This window comes from Oenanthe melanoleuca, chromosome 1, assembly GCF_029582105.1.
Source record: "Oenanthe melanoleuca isolate GR-GAL-2019-014 chromosome 1, OMel1.0, whole genome shotgun sequence".
Taxonomy (NCBI): Eukaryota; Metazoa; Chordata; class Aves; order Passeriformes; family Muscicapidae; genus Oenanthe; species Oenanthe melanoleuca.
Genome location: NC_079333.1, coordinates 111606736 through 111631505, shown reverse-complemented (window position 1 = coordinate 111631505; position 24770 = coordinate 111606736). Strand labels below are relative to the sequence as shown.

Below are 24770 nucleotides of genomic sequence, written 5' to 3'. Positions count from 1 at the left end.
AGATGAAGCAGCGAGGGGCAGCGCTGCACGGGGGAGCCGGAGCATCCCCAGCTCCAGCCCCGGCTCCATCCCCAGCTCCATCCCCAGCCCCGGGGCAGCCGCCGGCTCCTCTCCCCCGGCGCCTCCTGGCACCTTTCCCACGCCGAGCCCCGGCGGCAGATGCCGAGCGGTTTTGAGGCCGGAGGTTTTGTTTCCAGGCGGTGAATTATTCATCCCAGCCCGTCCCGCCCGGGCCGGAGCCGCAGGGGCCGCTCAGGCCCAATTACTGTAATGGAAGGAGGTGAAGCCACAGTGACCCGGCCCCTGCACACAGCCAGTGTCACCTGAACGTGCCACCAGCCAGGGACAGGGACATCTTCCACTGCCCAGGCTGCTCCAGCCCCAGTGTCCAGCCTGGCCTTGGGCACTGCCAGGGATCCAGGGGCAGCCACAGCTGCTCTGGGCACCCTGTGCCAGCCCTGCCCACCCTGCCAGGGAACAATTCCTGCCCAAATCCCATCCAGCCCTGCCCTCTGGGATCCCTGGCATCCCTGCCCTTGTCCCCAGGCCCTCTCCAGCTTTTACAGGAGCCTCTTTCAGTACCAAAAGGCCACAATCTGGTTTATCTGGGTTCCTCAGACTGTCCTAGTGTCTGAGTCACTTTTCCTCCCAAGATTCTGAAGGAGCCTACCCTGATCACCGGCAAAGGCAAGGCAGGGCTGTATCAGACACTCCCAGGCTTCTCCCCACCCAACCAGCCCAACCACGCCAGGGTGACACAGCAAAGGACACACCCACCCACCAACCCAAACCCTGCCTGAAAAACCAAAGGAACCCAAGGGAGTACTATAAACATTTTATTTATTGTTTTCAAAAAGACAGGAAAATAATCTAGAGCATTTATTTATATTTTTTCGATAAAAACCTTTCGATACTCCTCATGCATGAAGTCCTGCTGCGCGCGGGGCGGGGCCGTTGGGGCGGGAGCCGCAGGGGGAGCGGAGCCGCGGCTCCGGCGGGTCCTGGCTCAGTCCTGGCCCAGTCCTGGCTCAGTGCTGGGCAAGTCCTGGCTCAGTCCTGGGTCAGTGCTGGCTCAGTCCTGGGCGAGTCCTGGCTCAGTCCTGGGCGAGTGCTGGCTCGGTCCTGGCTCAGTCCTGGGTCAGTGCTGGCCCAGTCCTGGCCCAGTGGTCAGTCCTGGCTCAGTGCTGGCCCAGTCCCGGCTCAGTCCTGGCCCAGTGGTCAGTGCTGGCTCAGTGCTGGCCCAGTCCCGGCTCAGTCCTGGCCCAGTGGTCAGTGCTGGCTCAGTGCTGGCCCAGTCCCGGCTCAGTGCTGGCCCAGTCCCGGCTCAGTGCTGGCCCAGTCCTGGCTCAGTGCTGGCCCAGTCCTGGCTTAGTCCTGGCTCAGTGCTGGCCCAGCCCCGGCTCAGTGCTGGCCCAGCCCCGGCTCAGTCCTGGCTCAGTGCTGGCCCAGTCCCGGCTCAGTCCCGGCTCAGTGCTGGCCCAGCCCCGGCTCAGTCCTGGCTCAGTGCTGGCCCAGTCCCGGCTCAGCCCCGGCCCAGCCCCGGCTCAGTGCGCGGCCAGCGCCAGCTCGCGCAGGTAGGCCTGGGTGAGGCCGCGCAGCTCCTCCAGCGCGTAGTCCTCGGGCATGGGCAGGCGGCCGATGTGCGGGGCCAGCAGGCGCAGGGGCACGCGCGCCTCGGCCGCCTCGGGGCCCGCCTCGGGGCCCTGCTGCAGGCTCAGTACCGCCCGCAGCACGTTGGCCACGCGCTTGGCCATGTCTGCAACAGAGGGACAGAGCTCGGTGAGCGCCCAGAGCCGCCCTGCCAGGGCACTGCGGGGTGGGAGCAATGGCGGGAGGAGCTGGGCTGGGCACGGCAGTGCAGCCCCACCAGGAGAGGAAACAGCCTGAGGTTGGATACTGGGGAAAATGTCTTCCTCCAAAGGGTTGAGGAGGCTCAGGGGGACCTTGTGGCTCTGCACAACTCCCTGACAGGAGGGGCAGGGAGAGGGGGTCGAGCTCTGCTCCAGGAACAGAGACAGGAGGAGAGGGAACGGCCTCAGGCTGGGCCAGGGCAGGCTCAGGGTGGGTATTGAGAAAATCCCTTCCCAGACAGGGCTGTGCAGCCCTGGCACAGCTGCCCAGGACAGGTGGAGTCCCATCCCTGGAGGGAGTTCACAGCTGTGTGGCTGTGACACTTGGGGACACAGGTCAGTGGTGACCTTGGCAGTGCTGGGGAATGGTCGGGCTCAATCTGCAAGGTCTTTTCCAGCCTATGTGGTTCTGTGGTTTGGGATGCAGCTGCAGGCCAGCTGTGAGCCAGGCTGGAGCTGCAGGACAGGGGTGAGGCCGTACCTGACTGAGCCAGGCGGTCCTTGGCGTTGTGGCACCGCAGCTGCTCTATCCTGTTGCACAGGGACGTCACTTTGGTGTGTAACCGCTCCAGCTCGTAGGTGGAAACATCCAGCTGGAAGCACACAGGGGTCAGCACAGCCACAGCCAAACCCACCCAGCAGGTGACACCAAAACCTGCCCGAATTAACAGCAGAGCAGGGAAGGGGGAAGGCTGGACAGGCATTTGGGGGAATGCACACACAGACTGCTGAGTCTGTCCGGTCCCTTTCCCTTGTCACTGTCACACACCCACAGAGCTCATTGCAGGGCACTGCCCACCCCCTGCTGTGACAGCAGGCAGCAAAGCCCCGTTCTAGAGATGCCCTGTGCTCTGTTTGAAGCCCCCTCAGCAGTCAGAGCTGCCATGCAGACTCTGAGCTCCCCAAGCACAGCTGCCACACCTGCTGAATCCTGTCCAGCATCTCATTCACACGGATGTAGTCGAGGTAGACCAGCCCTGCCAGCTCCCAGTCCTGGATCAGCGCGCTGCGCTCGGGGGGCGCCAGCTCTTCCAGGAATCCCTTCAGGTACTTGTAGTTCTCGTTGATAATGGCATCTGGAGAGAACAGGAGTTAGGGACAGAGCCAGGGACACCCACAGATCAGGGACAGCAAGGCCACTGCCGCCCTTGCTCCCCTGTGCTCCAGGAAGGTGGGGCTGTACACTGCCCTGCTCCCCTGCTTGTTCAGGAAAACACTATGCCAGGTATCCAGGTATCCAGGGACAGCTGGTTTGGAATTGCCAGGCCCTCTGTGCTACCTCTGCTGCTCCAAACCCAACCTGATCCCTCCACTGGCCACCCCATGGCTTGGAATCATGGACTCACTGCTGGTTTGGGTTGGGAGGGACCTTAAATTAAATCCAGTCCCATCCCCTGCCATTTGTCCCCAGTCCCTCTGCAGCTCTCCTGGAGCCCGTTTAGGCCCTGCCAGGGGCTCTGAGCTCCCCCCAGAGCCTTCTCCTGTCCAGGTGAGCACCCCCAGCTCTCCCATCCTGGCTCCAGAGCAGAGGGGCTCCAGCCCTGGGATCCCACCCCTACTCCTGCCACGCCTTCAAAGGACAGGACGCAAGGGGAGCAGCAGGACCCACCTGAGGCCAAGTGCCTGACAACCAGCTTGTGGCACTGGTTCCAGTGGCCAGCCTTGAAGAGGAAAAGGGCCTCTCTGTGCTTGTCCCCCTCCATCCTGGCCCGCACGGCCTTGGCCTCGTGGATCCAGCGCGGGGGCACGCAGAGGCGCTGGGTCAGGAAGTTCTCCTTGGCCCAGGAGTCGGGGCTGTCAGCCAGGGCACAGTGCCGGCCCAGCAGCGCCCGCACGGCCTGCTCCCGGGTACTGGGGAGAGAGGGGGGGTATGGAGTACTGCTCATGGGTACTGGGGAGAGAGAGAGAGGGGCATGGAGTACTGCTCGTGGGTACTGGGGAGAGAGAGAGAGGGGGTATGGAGTACTGCTCGTGGGTACTGGGGAGAGAGGGGGTATGGAGTACTGCTCCCGGGTACTGGGGAGAGGGGGGTATGGAATAATGCTCATGGGTACTGGGGAGAGAGGGGGTATGGAGTACTGCTCATGGGTACTGGGGAGAGAGAGGGGGTATGGAATAATGCTCATGGGTACTGCGGAGAGAGAGAGGGGGGGGGGTATGGAGTACTGCTCCCGGGTACTGGGGAGAGAGGGGTATGGAGTACTGCTCATGGGTACTGGGGAGAGAGGGGGTATGGAGTACTGCTCATGGGTACTGGGGAGAGAGAGAGAGGGGGGGTATGGAGTACTGCTCATGGGTACTGGGGGGAGAGAGAGTGGGGGGTATGGAATAATGCTCATGGGTACTGGGGGGAGAGAGAGAGGGGGGGGGTATGGAGTACTGCTCATGGGTACTGGGGAGAGAGAGAGAGAGGGGGGGTATGGAGTACTGCTCATGGGTACTGGGGAGAGAGAGAGTGGGGGGTATGGAATAATGCTCATGGGTACTGGGGGGAGAGAGAGAGGGGGGGGGTATGGAGTACTGCTCATGGGTACTGGGGAGAGAGGGGGTATGGAGTACTGCTCATGGGTACTGGGGAGAGAGAGAGGGGGGGCGTATGGAGTACTGCTCATGGGTACTGGGGAGAGAGAGAGAGAGGGGGTATGGAGTACTGCTCATGGGTACTGGGGAGAGAGAGGTATGGAATACTGCTCATGGAGAGAGGGGTACGGAATACTGCTCATGGGTACTGGGGGGAGAGAGGGGCATGGAGTACTGCTCGTGGGTACTGGGGGGAGAGAGGGGGGGGGTATGGAATACTGCTCATGGGTACTGGGGAGAGAGAGAGAGGGGGTATGGAATAATGCTCATGGGTACTGGGGAGAGAGGGGCATGGAATACTGCTCATGGAGAGAGGGGTACGGAATACTGCTCATGGGTACTGGGGGGAGAGAGGGGCATGGAGTACTGCTCGTGGGTACTGGGGGGAGAGGGGCATGGAGTACTGCTCATGGAGAGAGAGGGGCATGGAATACTGCTTATAAATACTGGGGAGAGAGAGGGAGAGAGGGGCATGGCATCCTGCTCCCGGGTACTGGGGGGAGAGAGAGAGGGCAGTCCCCCAGGTCACTCACTGTGTGTCCATGCCCATCCATGCCCAGGACAGTCACACACTGTGTGCCCATGCCCAGGACAGTCCCCCAGGTGACTCAGTGCCCAGGACAGTCCCCCAGGTCACTCAGTGCCCATCCATGCCCAGGACAGTTCCCCAGGTGACTCACTGTGCATCAGGCTCGTGCAGCATGACGAACACAGCCCACTCCCAGAGCCCCTCACTCTCCAGCTGGGCAGCATAGCTGGAGTTGAGCACCCCCCAGCTCTGCTGGGACAGGTGGCAGTAGTTCAGGGCCCGCAGCACCTCCCACAGGTGCCAGCTGAGGCGGAAATCCAGCGGGTCAGAGGTCACACTCCTGGGGTCCAGCAGCTGGTCCAGCTCATAGGACCTGCAGAGGAAAACTCTGGTAACCCGAAGAGCTCACTGTGCCCACAAAATCCAATCCAATCCCTTCACCCACCTCCAGTGTGTGATTTACATTTGTGTGGGGGTTTGGTTTTCTTTTTTAGGAAGAAAAATAACAGTATTTACTGCTGAAATTCTTATGAGTCTGCACCCAGACTATCACCCCTTTTCCTTTCTATGTGCTTCCTGCAGATTTGTCACTGCCTTCAGAGAAAGCAGCTACAGAGGAGCCTTCCTGCCCCCTTCAGACACAGAAAGCACTAAAAACCCCACAAATGTGCCCCAAAGCTGAAGGTTCCCCATCTCAACCATGCCCAGGTGTGATACCACCCTCTGTCAGGTGTGGGGCTGATTTCAGGTTGCTGTAAGTGGTTCGGGCTGATTTCATACCCCTGGTTGAACTCAGGAAGTCACTGACTGATCATGATTTTTCTAAATACTTACTGAACTCTTTGCCCACTTACCTGTCACTATAGAGCTTTAACAAGTGGAAGCAGACATCTCTCAGGGGCCTTCCTCCATTGTCATCTTCTTCAATGGCACACCCAGAATCTTCCAGGTAGGGAGGCAGAGGACAGCAGGCGTATTTTTCACACTCTGAGGTGTTCTAGGGAGAGAGTTGTAACTGTAAGTTTGAAGATAATATTCTGAGCAAAACTGAGCTCCACAGCTCAGCAGGCTCAGGAGAATCTTTCTTCTCCAAAGAAGGTGCAAACAACTGCACCAGAACTATGGACCAGCACAAAAAACCTGCACCCAAAATGCCTGGGCAGGCTCATGTCTCACACTGAGCTCTTACAAACCAGTGGCTGGAGGCAGAGCCAGCTCTCACACACACCCTGTGTTCCCCAGGGATTTAAAGCTGGGAACCAGGCAGGCCTTGGTGGGATGAAGGGGGCATCCCCAAGAGCTTCTCTCTGGACTGAGCAGGTCTGGCAGCCACCAGCAGCTCTGCACACTCTGAGTCAGAACAATTAACTGAGAGCTTGCACTACAGCTGGGTATTCCACAGTGCTCAACACTCAATACTGAAGCACTATTTATCTTTGCTCAGTGACAACCTCCCAGACTTGCTGCTGTGCTCAGGCTGCCTTGAGGAGGGAGGGCTGAGCTGGCTTTAGTTACATCATTAAACATGTTTTTCAGCAGAACCCTTTGTCCTGCTGCACACAGAGCTGAGAGCTCTACAGCAACACAGAGGGCTCTGCATAATGCATGGGGCCCCAGGGGTGTGGGACGGGCTGGGGGGCACACATGGGGTGTGGGGCAGGGGCTGGGGGGCTGGGGGGCACACATGGGGTGTGGGACAGGGGCTGGGGGGCACACATGGGGTGTGGGGCAGGGGCTGGGGGGCTGGGGGGCACACATGGGGTGTGGGGCAGGGGCTGGGGGGCACACATGGGGTGTGGGACAGGGGCTGGGGGGCACACATGGGATGTGGGGCAGGGGCTGGGGGGCACACATGGGATGTGGGGCAGAGGCTGGGGGGCACACATGGGGTGTGGGGCAGTGTCTGGGGGCACACATGGGGTGTGGGGCAGGGGCTGGGGGGCACACATGGGGTGTAGGGCAGGGGCTGGGGGGCACACATGGGATGTGGGGCAGGGGCTGGGGGACACACATGGGGTGTGGGGCAGGGGCTGGGGTCACACATGGGGTGTGGGGCAGTGTCTGGGGGACACACATGGGGTGTGGGGCAGGGGCTGGGGGACACACATGGGGTGTGGGGCAGGGGCTGGGGTCACACATGGGGTGTGGGGCAGTGTCTGGGGGACACACATGGGGTGTGGGGCAGGGGCTGGGGTCACACATGGGGTGTGGGGCAGTGTCTGGGGGCACACAGGGTGTGAGGCAGGGGCTGGGGGTCACACATGGGGTGTGGGGCAGTGTCTGGGGTCACACATAGGGTGTGGGGCAGTGTCTGGGGGCACACGGGGTGTGGGGCAGTGTCTGGGGGCACACATGGGGTGTGGGGCAGGGGCTGGGGGGCACACAGCGTGTGGGGCAGGGGCTGGGGGGCACACATGGGGTGTGGGGCAGGGGCTGGGGTCACACATGGGGTGTGGGGCAGTGTCTGGGGGCACACACAGAGTGTGGGGCACAGTGGGCTGCTGGACAGGGCAGCTGAGGATGAATGGCCCCAGCTGTTAAACCCACTGCCTGGCTCAAAAGGGCTTTCTGCTGTTGGCCACTATCCCTTTTCCTAATTTTTTCCAGCTGGACAAAAGCTGGAAACACTCCATAAATGGGTTTTCTGCAGAGAATTCATGATTCTATAGAATCACACAATGGTTTGGGCTGGAGAAGATGCAGTCCCACCTCCTACCACAGGGACACCTCCCACTGCCCCAGGTGCTCCAGGCCCACGTCCAGCCTGGGCAGTGCCAGGGAGCAATCCCTGCCCAGCTGCCAGCCTGGCAGTGGGAGCCACTCCCTGTGTGCTGTCCCAGTGCACACCCAGGAGCCCTGAGCAGCAGAGGGCTCTCTGAGCAGCAGGCAGTGCTCACCTGGAAGGCTGCCTCGTACATGGCCAGGGCCCTGGGGATGGAGGCCGTGGGGGGCAGCAGGTACCACAGGTGCACGGCCACGCAGCGCTTCCAGTCCAGCAGCGAGCACACGTTGACACTGATCCTCTCTGAGAGCTGCCACACCTGAGCCACACACACCTGCTCAGCACAGCTGCAGCCTGCTGCTGCCACTGCAGCCCCCTCCCCTCCCCGCCCTGGCATGGTGGATTTGTCTTTGCAAACAAACTGTGGGGCTGCTGGGAGATAAAACCAGCACTGACAGGTAAAAGAAATAATGGGAAGGATTCCACTGATTGATGAATGGAAAAAAGATATCTGCCTTTAGGTTTGCTGATAAATGAAATTGGATATTGAAAGATAAAAAAAGAAATGGAGAAAAACTGTGAATTCTGTAAGAATTAAAAATTAACAGGGAGGGTTGTACATGAGAGGGGAATCCCAGGTATCAGGTGTTTGGGCAGTCTGTGCCTCTCAAGTGCCTCAGCAATGCGGAAAGAGAGAGGGAAATTGGGATAAAAAGGGAGGTGAGTCCTCCAAAAACTGGAGATGGAATAAAGCTGAAAGGACTCTTGTATCTCCTTTTTGGACAGAAACCGCTGGTGTCTGTGGGTTAACCCTCCTGCCAGCCCGCCGGCCCCTCCCCTCCCGCTCACCGGCTTGCCGGCCAGCAGCGCGAAGAGCCGCAGCCGCTCCTCCTGCATGAAGCGGTCGCTGTGCAGGCGGTGCCAGTCCACGAGCTGCAGCGTCAGCAGCTCCCGCACGGGCTGGCTGCCCGCCAGCTGCGACAGCAGCAGCGCCAGGCGGTGGTCACCTGCGGGACAGCGGGACAGTGACACCCGACACCCGGCCCGCGCCACCCAGGCGGGGACACCGCCCACCGCAGCAGCTGCGCCAAGCCCCGTCCATTCCAGCAACGCTGAGGCCACCACTCCAGTATTTCCTACCAAATAAACCACCCTGTGCATGATACAGCTGTCCCTGGGACAATGAAACCTTCCATGCGAGGTGCCCCCCTCCCTGCCAAAACCCCTGTTATCATTTAGGATTTCTATGGGTCTTTAACTTTACTAGATGATTGGTCTTTTCTCACCTAGAATCTTAAAGTAACTGGATAGTTCTCAACTTATAATTTTACTGATTAGAATTTCAGTCCCCTTAAAATCGATAAAAATCCTTTGCTGTGCTATGTATCTGGATTTTGCTGGTAGAACTCTTTGAAGAAATAAAGCTCCCTTCAGAACCTCTACAGCAATTCCTAGGATCTCATTCCTGGCTAGCTGAGAAGCTGAATTCTGCCCTGGGGGCCCCTGGAGCTACCTGAACCCCACAGCAGCCCAAAGCCAGAACCACCCTAGCCCAGGCAGCTACACCACTCCATAAACACCTGGTGCAACACTCAGGGGTAAAACCTGCCATAAAGCTCTGAAAATACACATTTTTAACCCAAATATAAAGTGTGTGAATAGAAGCTCAATTTAAAAGCTCATTCACTAAGAATTCAAAGGAGTGATTATGAAAATTCCCAGTTCCAAACACACTCCAGCAGCACTTCCTAACTGGGGGTAGCTGACAGAGCCAGAGGGAAGGGGACAAGGGAATCCTGCAGCAGCCCCTGCCCAATCTTCAAGGCCAGGTTGGACATGGGACTTGGAACAACCTGGGATTGTGAAAGCAGTCCCTGCCCATGGCAGGGGGTGCGGCTGGATGGGCTTTAAAGTCCCTTCCAACACAGCCCATTCCATTATTTTGTCATCACTGACAAGGGAACATTCCACACTCAGAGCAGCCAGTGACTATGAGCTCTTGAAGTTTAAACTCTCTTTGTGCATGTCCTTTCTCCTCTCCACAAAATGTGATTTAGGAACCTTACAGAATCCCAGAATATCCTGGGTGGGAAGGGACCCCCAGGGATCACCCAGTCCCAGCCTGGGCATCCCTGGCAGCGCTGCCCAAATGCTCCTGCAGCTCCAGGTGAGTGCACCTGTGTGACCCAGCCCCAGGGATTCTGCTGCTGTGGAAATGATCCCTCAGCCAGAGCTGCTGCTGCCTCCAGAGCGGCTTTGGTGCGGAGGCAGCAATGTGCGAACCAGGGGCTGAGGTGTTTTCCGTGCCAGGGCTGAGGGAGCTCGTTGGGATGGAGAAGCTGGAACTGCAGGATGTCCCGGCTCACCTGCGCGCTGCGCCAGCCGGCACGCCTCGCCGATCCTCCTGCCGGTCAGGCAGCTGAACACGGCCTCCACGTGGCTGCCGTGCCGCGCCAGCGTGGAACTGCAGAGCGTCCCGCAGGGATCAGCCCGTCCCAGCCCGTCCCAGCCCGTCCCCAGCTCACCTGCCCGCTGTGCCAGCCGGCACGCCTCGCCGATCCTCCTGCCGGTCAGGCAGCTGAACACGGCCTCCCCGTGGCTGCCGTGCCGCGCCAGCGTGGAACTGCAGAGCGTCCCGCAGGGATCAGCCCGTCCCAGCCCGTCCCAGCCCGTCCCAGCCCGTCCCCAGCTCACCTGCCCGCTGTGCCAGCCGGCACGCCTCGCCGATCCTCCTGCCGGTCAGGCAGCTGAACACGGCCTCCACGTGGCTGCCGTGCCGCGCCAGCGTGGAACTGCAGAGCGTCCCGCAGGGATCAGCCCGTCCCAGCCCGTCCCAGCCCGTCCCAGCCCGTCCCCAGCTCACCTGCCCGCTGCGCCAGCCGGCACGCCTCGCCGATCCTCCTGCCGGTCAGGCAGCTGAACACGGCCTCCACGTGGCTGCCGTGCCGCGCCAGCGCCACCTCCCGCTCGATGCGCGCGGCCGCCGTGTCCGACAGCCAGCGCGAGAAGGCGCGGCGCCGCTCCAGCGCCAGCGCGTACTCGCCGCGCTCCTCGGGGCCGGGCCCCGGCTCCTGCAGCCGGCCCCACACGGCCTCGCACAGCGTCCAGGCCAGGCACCAGTGCTTCACCACGGCTGGGGGGACAGTCACCAGGGGAAGCACAGAGCTCAGAGGGGCTCATGGGAGGGGAGCTCTGCAGGGATCATGATCCCCAGCCTGGAGGGTTCATGATCCCCAGGCTGGAGAGTTCAATGTCCTCATCCTGGAGGCTTCACTGTCCCCACCCTGGAGAGGTCAATGCCCTCACCCTGGTGGGTTCCTTATCCCCACCCTGGAAGGTTCAATGTCCCCACCCTGGACGGCTCACTGCCCCCACCCTGGAAGATTCCCCATCCTCACCCTTGAGAGTTCAATGTCCCCACCCTGGAGGGTTCCCTGTCCCCACCCTGGAGGGTTCAATGTCCCCACTGTGCTTGCCAGGGGCTGCCCAGGGAGGTTTGCAGTGCCCATCCCTGCAGGTGGCACCTGGAGGTGGCACTCAGAGCTCTGGGCTGGGGACAAGGTGGGCACAGCTGGGACCCCATGGGCTGGGAGGGCTTTTCCAGCCTAAACCATTCTGTGAAAATCGTTCCACACTCACTCTCTGCCAGAGTGGGATCCTCAGATGCTTTCCTGGCCCAGTCAGCATAGTCATGGATAGCAGAGACCCCAGGGTTGGGGGCCAGGAGAGGACAGGGCTCATCCATATGGACAGTGCTGTGCTTCAGCTTGATCTCCAGAGGGGTGAGATACAGCTCCTTGTCTCTGTCCAGCTTCCATTGCTCCAAACTCAACTTTTCCACGTGAACTTTGAAGGGGGATTCTGTGAGTCTGGAGGAAAAGAGGAGACAGACCAGGTAGCAAACATTCTGCATGTTCTCCATACAAGTGGAGCAGCTCATCCTGCAGCTTGTCCTAATTGACACAACAGTAAAACATGACCCAAGGCATGGAGATCCTGTCTGCAATTTAGGACCAGGTTCTGGGACTCTGAACAACCTGGAGTAGTGGAAGGTGTCCCTGGCCACAGCAGTGGGTTGGAACTTGGTCTTTAAGTCTCCAAACCCAAACCTTCTGTCTGTGATTTGGCAAATAAACAGTGACTCACTGAACTCTCCAGAGGCAGCCAGCATACCTTCCACCCAGCTCATTCCTCAGCAGCTCCCACGTGCTGGGGAACACCCAGCCAAGCCTTCTGAGCACCTGAATGGTGGGACTGGGCTATATTCCAGTCAGTTCAGGTATGCAGACCCTGAAGGCCCATGTGCTGCTGCATGCACTGACAGTATGAAGGTGTCTGGGAACTGAGAAGCTAAACAAGAAGCTCCTCAGGTAGGGCAGATGTTCTCAGGGAGAACCAAGAGACTGGAAGCTTTCTGGACAACAATGAACTTTCTCTTTAACCCTGTGCTGGGTGACAGTGCTACTTGTTTGGTTAAAAAACCCAAAAATCCTCCTCTATTCCAGGATTTGACAGAGATATTTTTGTGAAGATCTCCATGGCTAACACCACTGCTGCACACCAGAAGGACCAGTGAGCTGCAGCCAGGGCTCTGGCAGCCCCGAGGAGGGGGAGTGTCACACCACGCCACAGCACTACTCACGATTTGGGAGCAGCAGGAGTCGGCAGGAATCCGTATTCCACGGGCTCCAGCTGAGCATCTTCCACCTCCCTGGGGGCGCTGAGCTGGTCCCCGGAGTTCACCAGGGTCCAGTTGGGGCCCCAGCCCACGCGGAAGGCGCGGCCCATGAAGAGCCCCATGTCCATCAGCAGCTTGCCCTTGCCGTAGGTGATGGATCTCTGCAGGGGCACCAGCCCGCGCTGCCGGCGCGCGCCCACCGGCCTCACCTGCGCCTCGGGCGCCGACCACAGGGCGCCCCGGGGGGGGCTGCCCAGGGCCCGGGGGGCTGCCACAGCTGCACCGGGGGCCGCCACAGCTGCACCGGGGGCTGCCACAGCTGCACCGGGGGCTGCCACAGCTGCACCGGGGGCCGCCACGAGCACACTGGCAAACTTGGGCTGCAGCAGCCCGGCAGCTGCGGGGAGAAGCACAAGAGCGTGTCAGTGGAAGGGTATCTGCATTCTCAGGGCTTTGCAAGGATCTCAGGAATCCCAGAACAGCCAGTGGGGAATGTTTGGGTGGTGTGATGGGAACAGGGAGCTAAGGGCTGGGTCCCATTTCCCCATGGGGAGAGGCACAGCCCACCCCAAAGTGGCCACTGGCTCCCAAACTGAGTGTTTCAGTAGAAGGGCAGCTGCGTCTCAGGGGATGTTCCTGGCCTTTGAACGATTTCAGGATTCCCAGAACAGCCAGTGGTGAATATCTGGATGGTGTGATGGGAACAGGGAGCTAAGGGCTGGGTCTCACTGCCCCTCCAGCACTGCCCAAAGGACACAGTGGCTGCTCCCAGACACTGCTCCCATGGGGAGAGGAACAGCCCACCCCAAAGTGGCCACTGGATCCCAAACTGAGTGTTTCAGTGAAAGGGCATCTGCATCCCAGGGGACGTTTCTGGCTTTGTAAGGATCTCAGGAATCCCAGAACAGCCAGTGGTAAAAGTCTGGGTGGTGTGATGGGAACAGGGAGCTGAGGGCTGGGTCCCACTGCCACAAAGAACACAGGGGCTGCTCCCATGGGGAGAGGCACAGCCCACTGTGGATGATACAACTGTCCCTGAAAAGGGCCCCTGGGATCTCATACCCTGACACAATGAAACTTTTCATGAGAAATGTCACACCCCTTCTGAAACCCGTTACCATTTAGGATTTCTATGGGTCTTTAACTTTACTAGATGATTGGTCTTTTCTCACCTAGAATCTTAAAGTAACTGGATAGTTCTCAACTTACAATTTTACTGATTAGAATTTCAGTCCCCCTAAAACCTATAAAAACCCTTTGCTGTGCTATGTATCTGGATTTTGCTGGTAGAACCATTTGAAGAAATAAAGCTCCCTTCAGAACCTCTACAGCAGCTCCAGGATCTCATTCCTGGCTAGCTGAGAAGCTGAATTCTGCCCTGGGGGCCCCTGGAGCTACCTGACCCCATAGCAGCCCAAAGCCAGAACCACCCTAGCCCAGGCAGCTACAGCCCACCCCAAAGTGGCCATTCCCAAAGGAGTCCCTGGTTTAAAGCTGGCATCAGGACATCAGTAACTGCTGAAGTGGGCTGCCACACACATCAGCAGGGCTCACACTGCCCCACACACACCCCAGGTCTGTCCCTGGCAATCACATGGGCTTTGAGTTGATTAACAGATCTGAATGAACGGGTTTCCTCAATCAGGGAGCACCTCCCTGCTTGTTCCCAGGGGTATTCCTCAATATCCCAAAGGAAAGCAGCACTTAGTGGGTGCACTGGGTGGAGGGGGCAAGGTTTGGGCAGTGGGGGAATCTGGTAGGGGCTGCTTTGAGCAGGGCACAGCTGGTTCCCACAGCAGATCCACCTCCAAACAAAGCTGCAAAGCTGGTGCCTCTGAGATCTTAAAGAGGAAAAAAAAACCACACAAGTAGAAAAAAAGAACCCAAAAAGCAAAAAAAAAAAAGTGAAAAGAGCAGTGCAAGCACCAGAGGAGGAGGTGAGGAGGTGCTCCAAGCACTGGAGCACTCACAGCCCTCACGACAGGGAATGAACAGAGGAGAAAGGAGTGGCAGGAAGGAACTGCTGCAGAGCCCAGGATTTTGCCTGCTCATGTTAAAATTCACCCTTCTTCACACCATCTGTGGTTCCTCACCATACCTGAATGTCTTTTCTGTCCCTGTGATTTTGCAATGGGAAGCCTTGGGGAGCAGATCTCTTGGGAAGTGTCCATCTTGACAGGATGCTTCCCAGGATAATCCAGGATCAAATCCAGGTCGTCATCATCATCAGCAAGCAAGGAAGCTTTCATGATCTGGGCATGTGGGAAGCCAAGCCAGAACATCAGCAACCCCTCCCACAGCAGCAGCTCTCTCAGCTCATCAAAATAGCTCTTCCCACCCAAAAGAACTCCTACATGCAGCACATGACCAAACACAGCCATGCTGCACACACTGCAGGAACAGGGGAGGCACAGCTCAGGCTCCTCCCCTGATGGATGAGGTTTTACAACTCCTTGTTCAGTCGGTGCACAGGATTTGCTGGGGATGGGGGTGACATCCCATAGTAATCCTGGTATCCTATATCTTAGCTCTGTCTGCTGTTTGTTAGCTTAAGGAATAACTTCTGGTCTATTTGTTATTGCAGGTATCTGATTTGTTATCTGATACCAAATAGCTCAAAAGTGTTCAAGGTTCTGTCCTTTCATAAAAATTACAAAGGGCTGGAGGGACAGGACACAGGGAATGGCTCCCAGTGCCAGAGGGCAGGGCTGGGTGGGATCTTGGGCAGGAATTGTTCCCTGGCAGGGTGGGCAGGGCTGGCACAGCTGTGGCTGCCCCTGGATCCCTGGCAGTGCCCAAGGCCAGGCTGGACACTGGGGCTGGAGCAGCCTGGGCAGTGGGAGGGGTCCCTGCCATGGCAGGGTGGCACTGGGGGGGATTTATGGCTTTTCCCAACCCAGATCTTCTGTGAAATAAAAGCATCAACACCAAGCCCCAAATCAAGACCAGTTACCCCAAAACGCTTTTCTCTGCCAAGGCAGCTGCTCTGGTATCAGTTCAGTGCCCACAGCTCTGGAAACTGAGCTCTGGCTTTCAGGTGTTTCCTGCCAGCACTGAGTTCTCCACGTGTGAGGCTTTCCCAGAACAGAGCAGTGCTGTGAGCTCAATCCTCTCCACGGGACACACTGCCCATGACAAGCTGGTGTGCAAACAGCCTTTGGAGGCAAATGCAGCCCTGAGCAGTGCTCCATCCCTCCCCAAGCCCCCAGGCAGGAGCAGGGGGACACTGACCTGCAGCACGTAGGGGTTGATGCCCTGGCGGGATGCGATGTGTGTGGACGCTGGCACTGCCTCCTGCTCCTCGGCCAGGCTGTCCTCTGCCAGGGGCTCCTGGGCTGCCTCCTGGGTGATGTCTGCCATGTCACTGTCCAGCTCCACCACCCTGCCCAGCTGCTCCAGCTCCAGGGGCTGTGGATACAGAGGCCAGGTCACCCCGAGAGCCCAGCCTGGCAGGACAGCCCCAGCTCCAAACAGCCCCCGTGGGTGCTGTGAGCACTCCTGGCTCTGCCAGGTCCCACACCGAGGGCAGGGATGGGCACACAGAACCTGCAGGCCGTGCCAGGCCAGGCAAGGAGCAGTCCCAGAGCAGCAGTGACCTCCTGGAGTTTTCCCAGCTCTGCCATTCAGTTTAGGAAACTGTTCTTCAGCTTTGCAGTCTCAGGTGCTCAGCGAAGGGAGAGCTCTGGGTGTCCTGCCTCCCTCCCCTGCCCCCAAACCCACCCCTGTGGTACCAACCCCAGTCACAGTCTACATTCCACAAAGATCTGCATTTTACATGGTCACTGGCAGGGTGGGCAGGGCTGGCACAGCTGTGGCTGCCCCTGGATCCCTGGCAGTGCCCAAGGCCAGGCTGGACACTGGGGCTGGAGCAGCCTGGGCAGTGGGAGGGGTCCCTGCCATGGCAGGGGTGGGATTAAATGGGATTTAAGGTCTCTCCCAACCCAAACCCTTCCATGATTCCATGGCTAACTGCTCACAGGGGCTGTACTTTTGCCTGAGCTCCCTTGTTCTGGTTTGGTTCCAGTTTCACCATCCCATGACTCAGCTCTGTGAAAGCCTCATGCTCCCAAGCTTCCAAAAAAAACTCAGCACAGCCCACTGAAGTGATGCAAAATCAGCAGTGAGCAAACCTAGAATGTCCTGGGAATCCTGCTCAGGAATTAAGGAGCACACTGCCAAGGCTGTGCTTAGCTCTATAGAACCAGCCAGGATGGGGTGAAGGCTCTCAGCTGAGATAAAATCACCTGGGGTCTGTAAGGATGGAACTGAGTGGCTGACACAGAATCTGAGCCTGGCCCCACATGTGGAACAGATTTACAAGTCAAAATATGGTTACACACAAGTTTCACTGCTCCCTTCATTGGGCTTTAATGCAGCAGGCTCCCTTGCACATTAATAAATTCATTAACATTCAACTTAGTGAGGGAAGACAAAACAAAAACCAAGTCTAGATACTAAATGCTTCTTACAGCCCAAATAACAATATTAGCAGATGTGTTCTACACCAAGGCTGGAAAGTTTTAAGCAATGCTATGATGTTTCTTAGGGTTTTGAGAAACAAACTGATGTTTTTCTAATTTCAGAAATTAAAACCTAAGTTAATGTCATGCAAGTCAGAAAGGTTAATGAACGTGGAGGGGTTTTTTGCTAAGTACACTGGTTTGTGCAAGAATGTTTGAAAATATGAGTTATCCCAGTACTCCTGAGTGTTTAAAACCCCAGCTCTGGTGCCCCCAGCATGAACATGAAGCTGGCAGGGGAGCTGAAGTGTTGGGCAGCCACACGTGCAGCTCAAAATGCAAATAATTAAGGAACTACTCCAGCAGAGGGATGAATGAGTGGGTGTTAATTAGCCAGGAGAGCTGGAGCAGCAGCTGGCCACTGCTCTGGGACTCTCCATGCAGAATGCAGCAGAGCTGGCAGCCCCAGCCTGCCCCAGCAGCAGGATGCTCTGCCCAGGGAGCAGATGGTGCTTCTGGAACTGCTGCAGAGGGACCAGGGCCCCTCTCACCTGCCTGGAGAGCTCTGCCCTGCTGCCACACAAATGGGCAGCAGAGACTCACACTGGGCACCAGGGAGAAGCCCTGTGTTACAAACACAGAACTGCTGGGGCTGGAAAAGCCTCTGAGCCCACCAAGTCCAACCATCCCCAGTGACTACATCCCAAGTGCCACATCCACAGGGCTGTGACTTCACCTCTGCCTTGGGCAACCTGTGCAACCCTTTGCAGGAAGAAATTTTCCCAATATCCAACCTAAACCTCCCCTGGCATAACTTGAAGCCATTTCGTGCTCCATTCTCCTATCAGGGAGCTCTGCAGAGTGACAAGATCCTCCCTGAGCCCCTTCCCAGCTCCCTCAGCCCTTCCTGGGGCTGCAGCCCCTTCCCCAGCTCTGTTCCCTGCCCTGGACACACTCCAGCCCCTCCAGGGCTCTGCTGCAGGAGCCAGGACTGGACACAGCCCTCGAGGGTCTCACAGTGCCAGCAAGGGGACAATCCCTGCCCTGGGTCTGTGGCTACACCATGGGCTCCTGGTACTCCCAGTGAACTGGATCAAACACTGCCTCTGGATTAAATATTCCTGTGTAAGATGGGCCCAGCACTGAGGATGTTTTGCAAAGGTTTAAAGCAGTCACATCCAACACAAATATGTTTACAAAGCCAGCATATAGCCAGCCTTACAAAAAGTATTGTTTTAATAAAAATAGAGCACATTCTTAAAACAAAAAGCAGACAGTCTTGCACACTAGTGGTGGTAAAGGCAACTGAGTGCACAGCATCACTGTCCAGGCAGGCAGCACACGGCGTGGATTACGTGCATTTAATAGTCACAAAAACAAGGGCTCTTCCAGAGGAGGTGCAAAGCTGCCAAACTCAGACTAGAATTCAAACAAGAAACAAGGGTTGAAATCCTCCCCGCCCCATCCTTAGTCTGCAATGTCAAGTGTCTCAAAGGAAAACAACAGGCAGCCACTCAGGCAGAGTTCAGAGGAGTTGCTGTCAGGCTCCACTCTCCAGACTGCAGTAACTCCAACCACCCCCTTCCCAGGCACCAGCTACTGTCCAAATTCATGCCATCAACCCCCTCAGTCACTGTTCTCCTGCTACCTGAGCTGGGGGTGCTGGTTTGCCGTTCAGAGCCATCTGCTGGGGTGGCAGGTGCCCTGGGGGTGGCACAGGTGTGGTCTTTAACTTCTTGGTGTCCACTTTTGAAGGATGATCTTCCTCTTCCTCATCTGAATCTTGCAAGCCATACTTGGAAAAGTGTGCTACCTGTGTTAAGGAGAAGGACAAACATGTCACAGCTTGGAAGTGAAATTTCTGGAAGGCCTGAACACTGGGCAGGTGTGACTGTGCCCTGTCCAGGAATCCCAACACAACTCTTGGGACACCTGCAACAAATTCTGCCGCTCTACAGACCAACACCACCTGCTCTAGGCAGGTCTGGGGCCACAGGGGTCACCACAGAACTGCACACTGGTTTGGACTGGGAGGGATCTTAAAGCTCTTTAATTCCATGGCCAGGGGCACCTTCCATCAGTCCAGGCTGCTCCAAGCCCCACCCAACCCGACCTGCAACACTCCAGGAATGAGGAGCTGCTTTGGGGAGGACAGTTCTCACCAGAGGCAGCTGGCTGAAGCTGGCAAACCACACAATCACAGAAGCACCAGCTTGGCAGAGACCTCCAGGATCACCGAGTCCAACCCACACCCTAACACCTCAACTAGACCATGGCACCAGGTGCCACATCCAGTCTTCTTTTAAACACATCCAGGGATGGTGACTCCAGCACCTCCCCAGGCAAAGCACTCTTTATTATTCTTCCTGTAAAAACCTTCTTCCTAATAGCCAACCTGTAGCTCCCTTGGTACAGCCTAAGACTGTGTCCTCTGGTCAGTGCTGCCTGGATAAGAGCAACCCCACCTGACACCTTTCAGCAAGCTGTGGAGTGATAAGGTCACCCCTGAGTCTCCTTTTCCCCAGGCTGAACAACCCCAGCTCCCTCAGCCCTTCCTCACAGGGTTTGTGTTCCAAGCCCCTCACCAGCCTTGTTCTCCTCTGGACATACTCAAGCATCTCGATGTCCTTCCTAAACTGAGGGGACAGAACTGGACACAGCACTAGAGGTGTTGCCTCAGTGCTGAGTAGATGGGAAGAATGACTTCCCTGCTCCTGCTGACCATTCCTGACTCAGGCCAGGAGCCACTGGCTTCTTGGCCACCAGGGCACACAGCTGGCTCACACTCAGTCAACCAGTACCCCCAGATCCCTTTGTGCTGGGCACGGGAAATGCCCTGAATGACAAACCCTGAGGAGCTGCAGCTCCAGGCAGAGTGTGCTGCCCTGCAGCCCCGGGCACTGGGTGTGCTGCCCTGCAGCCCCCAGGGCACTGGGTGTGCTGCCCTGCAGCCCCAAGGGCACTGGGTGTGCTGCCCTGCAGCCCCATGCAATGTGTGCTGCCCTGCAGGTCACTGCCCTGCAGCCCCAGGCACAGTGCTGCCCTGCAGCCCCATGCAGTGGGTGTGCTGCCCTGCAGCCCCATGCAATGTGTGCTGCCCTGCAGGTTACTGCCCTGCAGCCCCAGGCACAGTGCTGCCCTGCAGCCTCATGCAGTGTGTGCTGCCCTGCAGGTCACTGCCCTGCAGCCCCAGGCACAGTGCTGCCCTGCAGCCCCATGCAGTGTGTGCTGCCCTGCAGCCCCATGCAATGTGTGCTGCCCTGCAGGTTACTGCCCTGCAGCCCCATGCAGTGTGTGTGCTGCCCTGCAGCCCCAGGCACAGTGCTGCCCTGCAGCCCCATGCAGTGTGTGCTGCCCTGCAGGTCACTGCCCTGTAGCCCCAGGCACAGTGCTGCCCTGCAGGTCGCTGCCCTGCAGCCCCATGCAGTGTGTGCTGCCCTGCAGGTTACTGCCCTGCAGCCCCAAGCACAGTGCTGCCCTGCAGCCCCATGCAATGTGTGCTGCCCTGCAGGTCGCTGCACTGCAGCCCCATGCAGTGTGTGCTGCCCTGCAGCCCCATGCAGTGTGTGTGCTGCCCTGCAGGTCACTGCCCTGCAGCCCCAGGCACAGTGCTGCCCTGCAGCCCCAGGCACAGTGCTGCCCTGCAGCCCCATGCAGTGTGTGTGCTGCCCTGCAGCCCCAGGCACAGTGCTGCCCTGCAGCCCCATGCAGTGTGTGCTGCCCTGCAGGTCACTGCCCTGCAGCCCCAGGCACAGTGCTGCCCTGCAGCCCCATGCGGTGTGTGCTGCCCTGCAGGTCACTGCCCTGCAGCCCCAGGCACAGTGCTGCCTTGCAGCCCCATGCAGTGTGTGCTGCCCTGCAGGTCGCTGCCCTGCAGCCCCATGCAGTGTGTGCTGCCCTGCAGGTCACTGCCCTGCAGCCCCATGCAGTGTGTGCTGCCCTGCAGCCCCATGCAGTGTGTGCTGCCCTGCAGGTCGCTGCCCTGCAGCCCCAGGCACAGTGCTGCCCTGCAGCCCCATGCAGTGTGTGCTGCCCTGCAGGTCGCTGCCCTGCAGCCCCATGCAGTGTGTGCTGCCCTGCAGCCCCAGGCAGTAGCAGGTCACTGCCCTGCAGCCCCAGGCAGTGTGTGCTGCCCTGCAGGTCGCTGCCCTGCAGCCCCAGGCACAGTGCTGCCCTGCAGCCCCATGCAGTGTGTGCTGCCCTGCAGGTCGCTGCCCTGCAGCCCCATGCAGTGTGTGCTGCCCTGCAGGTCGCTGCCCTGCAGGCTGCTGCTCACCTTGAAGACCCAGGAGCCGGTCTCGGGCCGGTACTCCTTGAAGCGCGCCCCCTGCCGGCGGGACACGGCCTCCAGCCGCCCCTCGTAGTTCATCTCCGCCAGCCGCTCGGGGCTCTTGATCAGGCACCGCGACGTCTTGTCCGTGGGCCACACCCCGTCCAGGGTCACCTCGGCACGCCTGCAGGGGACAGGATGGAGCACGTGGGCATGGGGGGACATGGGCAGGGAGCATGGCACAGCCCTGGGCAGGGCAGGGAGCAGAGCACAGCCCTGGGCAGGGCAAGGAGCACGGCACAGCACAGCCCTGGGCAGGGCAAGGAGCACAGCACAGCACAGCCCTGGGCAGGGCAGGGAGCAGAGCACAGCCCTGGGCAGGGCAGGGAGCAGAGCACAGCACAGCCCTGGGCAGGGAAACTCAGAGCAGCTTTTAAACCCAATCTGTGGTGCAGAAACTTGCAAGTAACTCATTAACACTAAACTTAAGGCACTGTTTGGATTTGTCTCTTGGGTGCAGCCTGCAAACACAGCAGCCTGTCAGGATGTTAAAAAGCATCCTGATCTAGCACTTACCTGTTTAACCCTTCCCCAATGGGAGGTTTTCTCTCGTCGTCAGGGTACACAATAACTTCTTTTCTCCGGATATGTACGATCTCATCCAGGTTTAAGTTGGTTAGATTTACTTCTCCTTCGAAGTAAATTGATCCATAACCTGCAGAACAACCCAAAAGGACACAATTAAACTGTCTGTGAGAAGTCCTGCCAGCGAGCCCATGATCCTGCTGTGCTCCTCCTGTCCCCACCCAGCTCTCTCTCCTGAGCAAAGTGACACCTCCTTCCCCCTGAGAAAACTCCAGAGGACATTATCATCTTTGACACTGGTATTGAGAGGCTGGGAGAGTTGGGGTGCTCACCTGGACAGGAGAAGCTGCAGGGAGAGCTCAGAGCCCCTGGCAGGGCCTGGAGGGGCTCCAGGAGAGCTGGAGAGGGACTGGGGACAAGGCAGGGAGGGACAGGACATAGGGAATGGCTCCCAGTGACAGAGGGCAGGGCTGGATCAGGTATTGGGCTGGAATTGTTCCCTGGCAAGTTGGGCAGGCCCTGTGGCTGTCCCTGGACCCCTGGAAATGTCCAAGGCCAGGCTGGACAGGGTCTGGGGCACCCTGGGATGGTGGAAGGTGTCCTGCCCATGGAATAAGATGAGCTTTAATGCCCCTCCCAACCCAAACCAGTCTGTGATACTGGGATTTATTTTACACTAAAACCCTACAGAAGTTTGATGCAAAGTGCTCCCAAAGCAGTTTGGGTCAGTCAGTGAGGCCCTGCAGCTCTGAGAGCCCAGGGGAGGGGCAGCCCAGCAGGGGCAGGGCTCACCCCGGCGGCCGATGGTGAAGTCTGTCACGATACATTCTTTCCTGTCGTTGGTCAGCCGGGCCAGCTCCTCCAGGGACGGGATGGTGTAGTAGCCAGCTCGAGTCAGAACAATCCCTGCAACACAGCATTCCCTGAGAACAGGCACAAAGCATCAACATCCCCACGTCACCCATCCCTCTGCAGCCTGAACAGCTGGAAGCCTCAGAGGGGTGAGAATCAGGGCAGCCAAAGGCAGCAGCCAACAGCACCCAGCACAGAGCACCCTGCACAGGGCACCCCTGCACAGGGCACCCTGCACAGGGCACCCTGCACAGGGCACCCTGCACAGGGCACCCAGCACAGAGCACCCAGCACAGGGCACCCAGCACAGGGCACCCAGCACAGGGCACCCAGCACAGAGCACCCTGCACAGAGCACCCTGCACAGGGCACCCTGCACAGAGCACCCTGCACAGAGCACCCTGCACAGCCTGCCAGGCCAGGCCAGGCCCTGCCAGGGAGAAGCTGCACAGGGAAAACAGAAACTGCAAATGCATCAACACCTGAAAGAAACTCTGTCCCAGCTTTAGCAGCCTGGGGGCTCAGGCACTGCTGACCCAGCCTTCTACATGGAACAGGCTCCAATTCTCCTTCAACTATTTGTCTATTGATCATCCCGTTTCCCAAAAGCATTTTGCATCTACAAAATGTCTAGAGACATTTATTTGCACACCTCACCTGCCAGTTTCACTACATGCCACATAAGTATTACCTGGAGGGATTAACCAAACTTTTCCCTTTACCTTCTCAAATTCAAAAAACTCCGACACACGTGATATAAAATTGGGGGAGAACATTTAAATGATCATTTAAAATAATAGTGATAAAATTATAATAAAATATATTATACATAATAATTATCTTATATAATTATATAACTATTTATTATTTTATTAATTATTATTTAGACTCATTATATATTATATGTAATGTAAATAATTATAATAAATTATGTATAATATAAAATTATATATACTATATATTAATATATATTTATAATACAAATATAGCATATATCTTTTTATATTATATATAAGATATACATAATGTCATTTAAATATATACTTTTAAGTAATATAAATATATAACGCATATTTTATATATTTATATATTAACAAATATATTCTGATAATTATAATGTAACACAATATAATAACGATAAAATTATAATTATAATAAACTATACATAATATAAATATACTATATATAATAGATATTAATATATAGTATAAGTATATTATATATAATGCCTGTATATAATTCCATTCCTGTATATAATCCCTGTATAATCTCTGTAGTTTATAATATAAATATTAAAAATTTAACTAACATTTTAATAAAAAAATTATATCTTGTATATAAGTATGTTTATAATAATAAATATAATAAATTATAACACAATATAAAATAATAGTGATAAAATAGTGATAGATACAATTTCTGCACTAGGTAAGAAGAGGAAGGATTTGTATTGGGGTGGAAGGAGGTACAACAGCCAGAGCTGAGGCTGTGGAAGGAGGAGGTACAACAGGCAGAGCTGAGGTGTGAGAGCAGGAGGTGCAACAGGCAGAACTGAGGTGTGGGAACAGGCAGAGCTGAGGTGTGAGAACAGGAGGTACAACAGGCAGAGCTGAGGTGTGGGAGCAGGAGGTACAACAGGCAGAGCTGAGGTGTGGGAGCAGGAGGTACAACAGGCAGAGCTGAGGTGTGAGAACAGGAGGTACACCAGCCCCATCTGAGGTGTGAGAGCAGGAGGTACACCAGGCAGAGCTGAGGTGTGAGAACAGGAGGTACAACAGCCAGAGCTGAGGTGTGAGAACAGGAGGTACAACAGCCAGAGCTGAGGTGTGAGAACAGGCAGAGCTGAGGTGTGGGAGCAGGAGGTACACCAGCCAGAGCTGAGGTGTGGGAGCAGGAGGTACAACAGCCCTATTCTGAGGTGTGGGAGCACTAACTCTGCCCCAGGCTGACCTGCAGGGTGCAGCTGCTGCCCGGGCTCAGCCTCCCTGTCCCAGTCCTCGTGCAGGGAGTCCTCCTGGCAGGAGGCGTCCTCGCTGCTGCCCTCCAGCCCGTTGCGCATGTTGAGCACCGCGATGGTGTCGTCCCCGCGCGGCCCCTCGGGGCTCTGCGGCACCGGCCGCGCGATGGGGTTGGTGTAGAACCGCGTCACCTCCTGCGGCTCCTCCTCCTCCTCCCGCTCCCCCTCCTGCCGGTGGTTCTCCTCGGGAGGCACCGACAGGAAGAACCTGCACAGAAAGGACAATGG

The 24770-nt window shown here is 57.2% G+C and overlaps 1 protein-coding gene across 2 annotated transcripts in view; it reads right to left on the bottom strand.

The window, feature by feature from the left end:
* Positions 1-823: 823 nt before the first annotated feature.
* The window catches only part of NUP98 (nucleoporin 98 and 96 precursor), a 46388-nt gene continuing 22441 nt past the window's right edge, over positions 824-24770 (bottom strand). Inside the window, exons 16-33 of one of the 2 annotated variants that reach the window (XM_056486234.1) lie at positions 24476-24750; positions 22467-22580; positions 21666-21804; positions 21096-21273; positions 18468-18632; positions 15591-15767; positions 14458-14611; positions 12324-12756; positions 11321-11550; positions 10545-10814; positions 8531-8688; positions 7857-8000; positions 5814-5956; positions 5111-5332; positions 3460-3701; positions 2772-2926; positions 2332-2443; positions 824-1756 (exon numbers count right to left, since the gene is read on the bottom strand). In XM_056486234.1, coding sequence (XP_056342209.1) covers positions 1545-1756; positions 2332-2443; positions 2772-2926; positions 3460-3701; positions 5111-5332; positions 5814-5956; positions 7857-8000; positions 8531-8688; positions 10545-10814; positions 11321-11550; positions 12324-12756; positions 14458-14611; positions 15591-15767; positions 18468-18632; positions 21096-21273; positions 21666-21804; positions 22467-22580; positions 24476-24750 — 3523 coding nt within the window. In that variant the 3' untranslated portion in view covers positions 824-1544. Of the gene's footprint in view, positions 1757-2331; positions 2444-2771; positions 2927-3459; positions 3702-5110; positions 5333-5813; positions 5957-7856; positions 8001-8530; positions 8689-10544; positions 10815-11320; positions 11551-12323; positions 12757-14457; positions 14612-15590; positions 15768-18007; positions 18239-18467; positions 18633-21095; positions 21274-21665; positions 21805-22466; positions 22581-24475; positions 24751-24770 lie in introns of those variants that run through there. The other variant, XM_056486244.1, reaches the window with a different exon arrangement.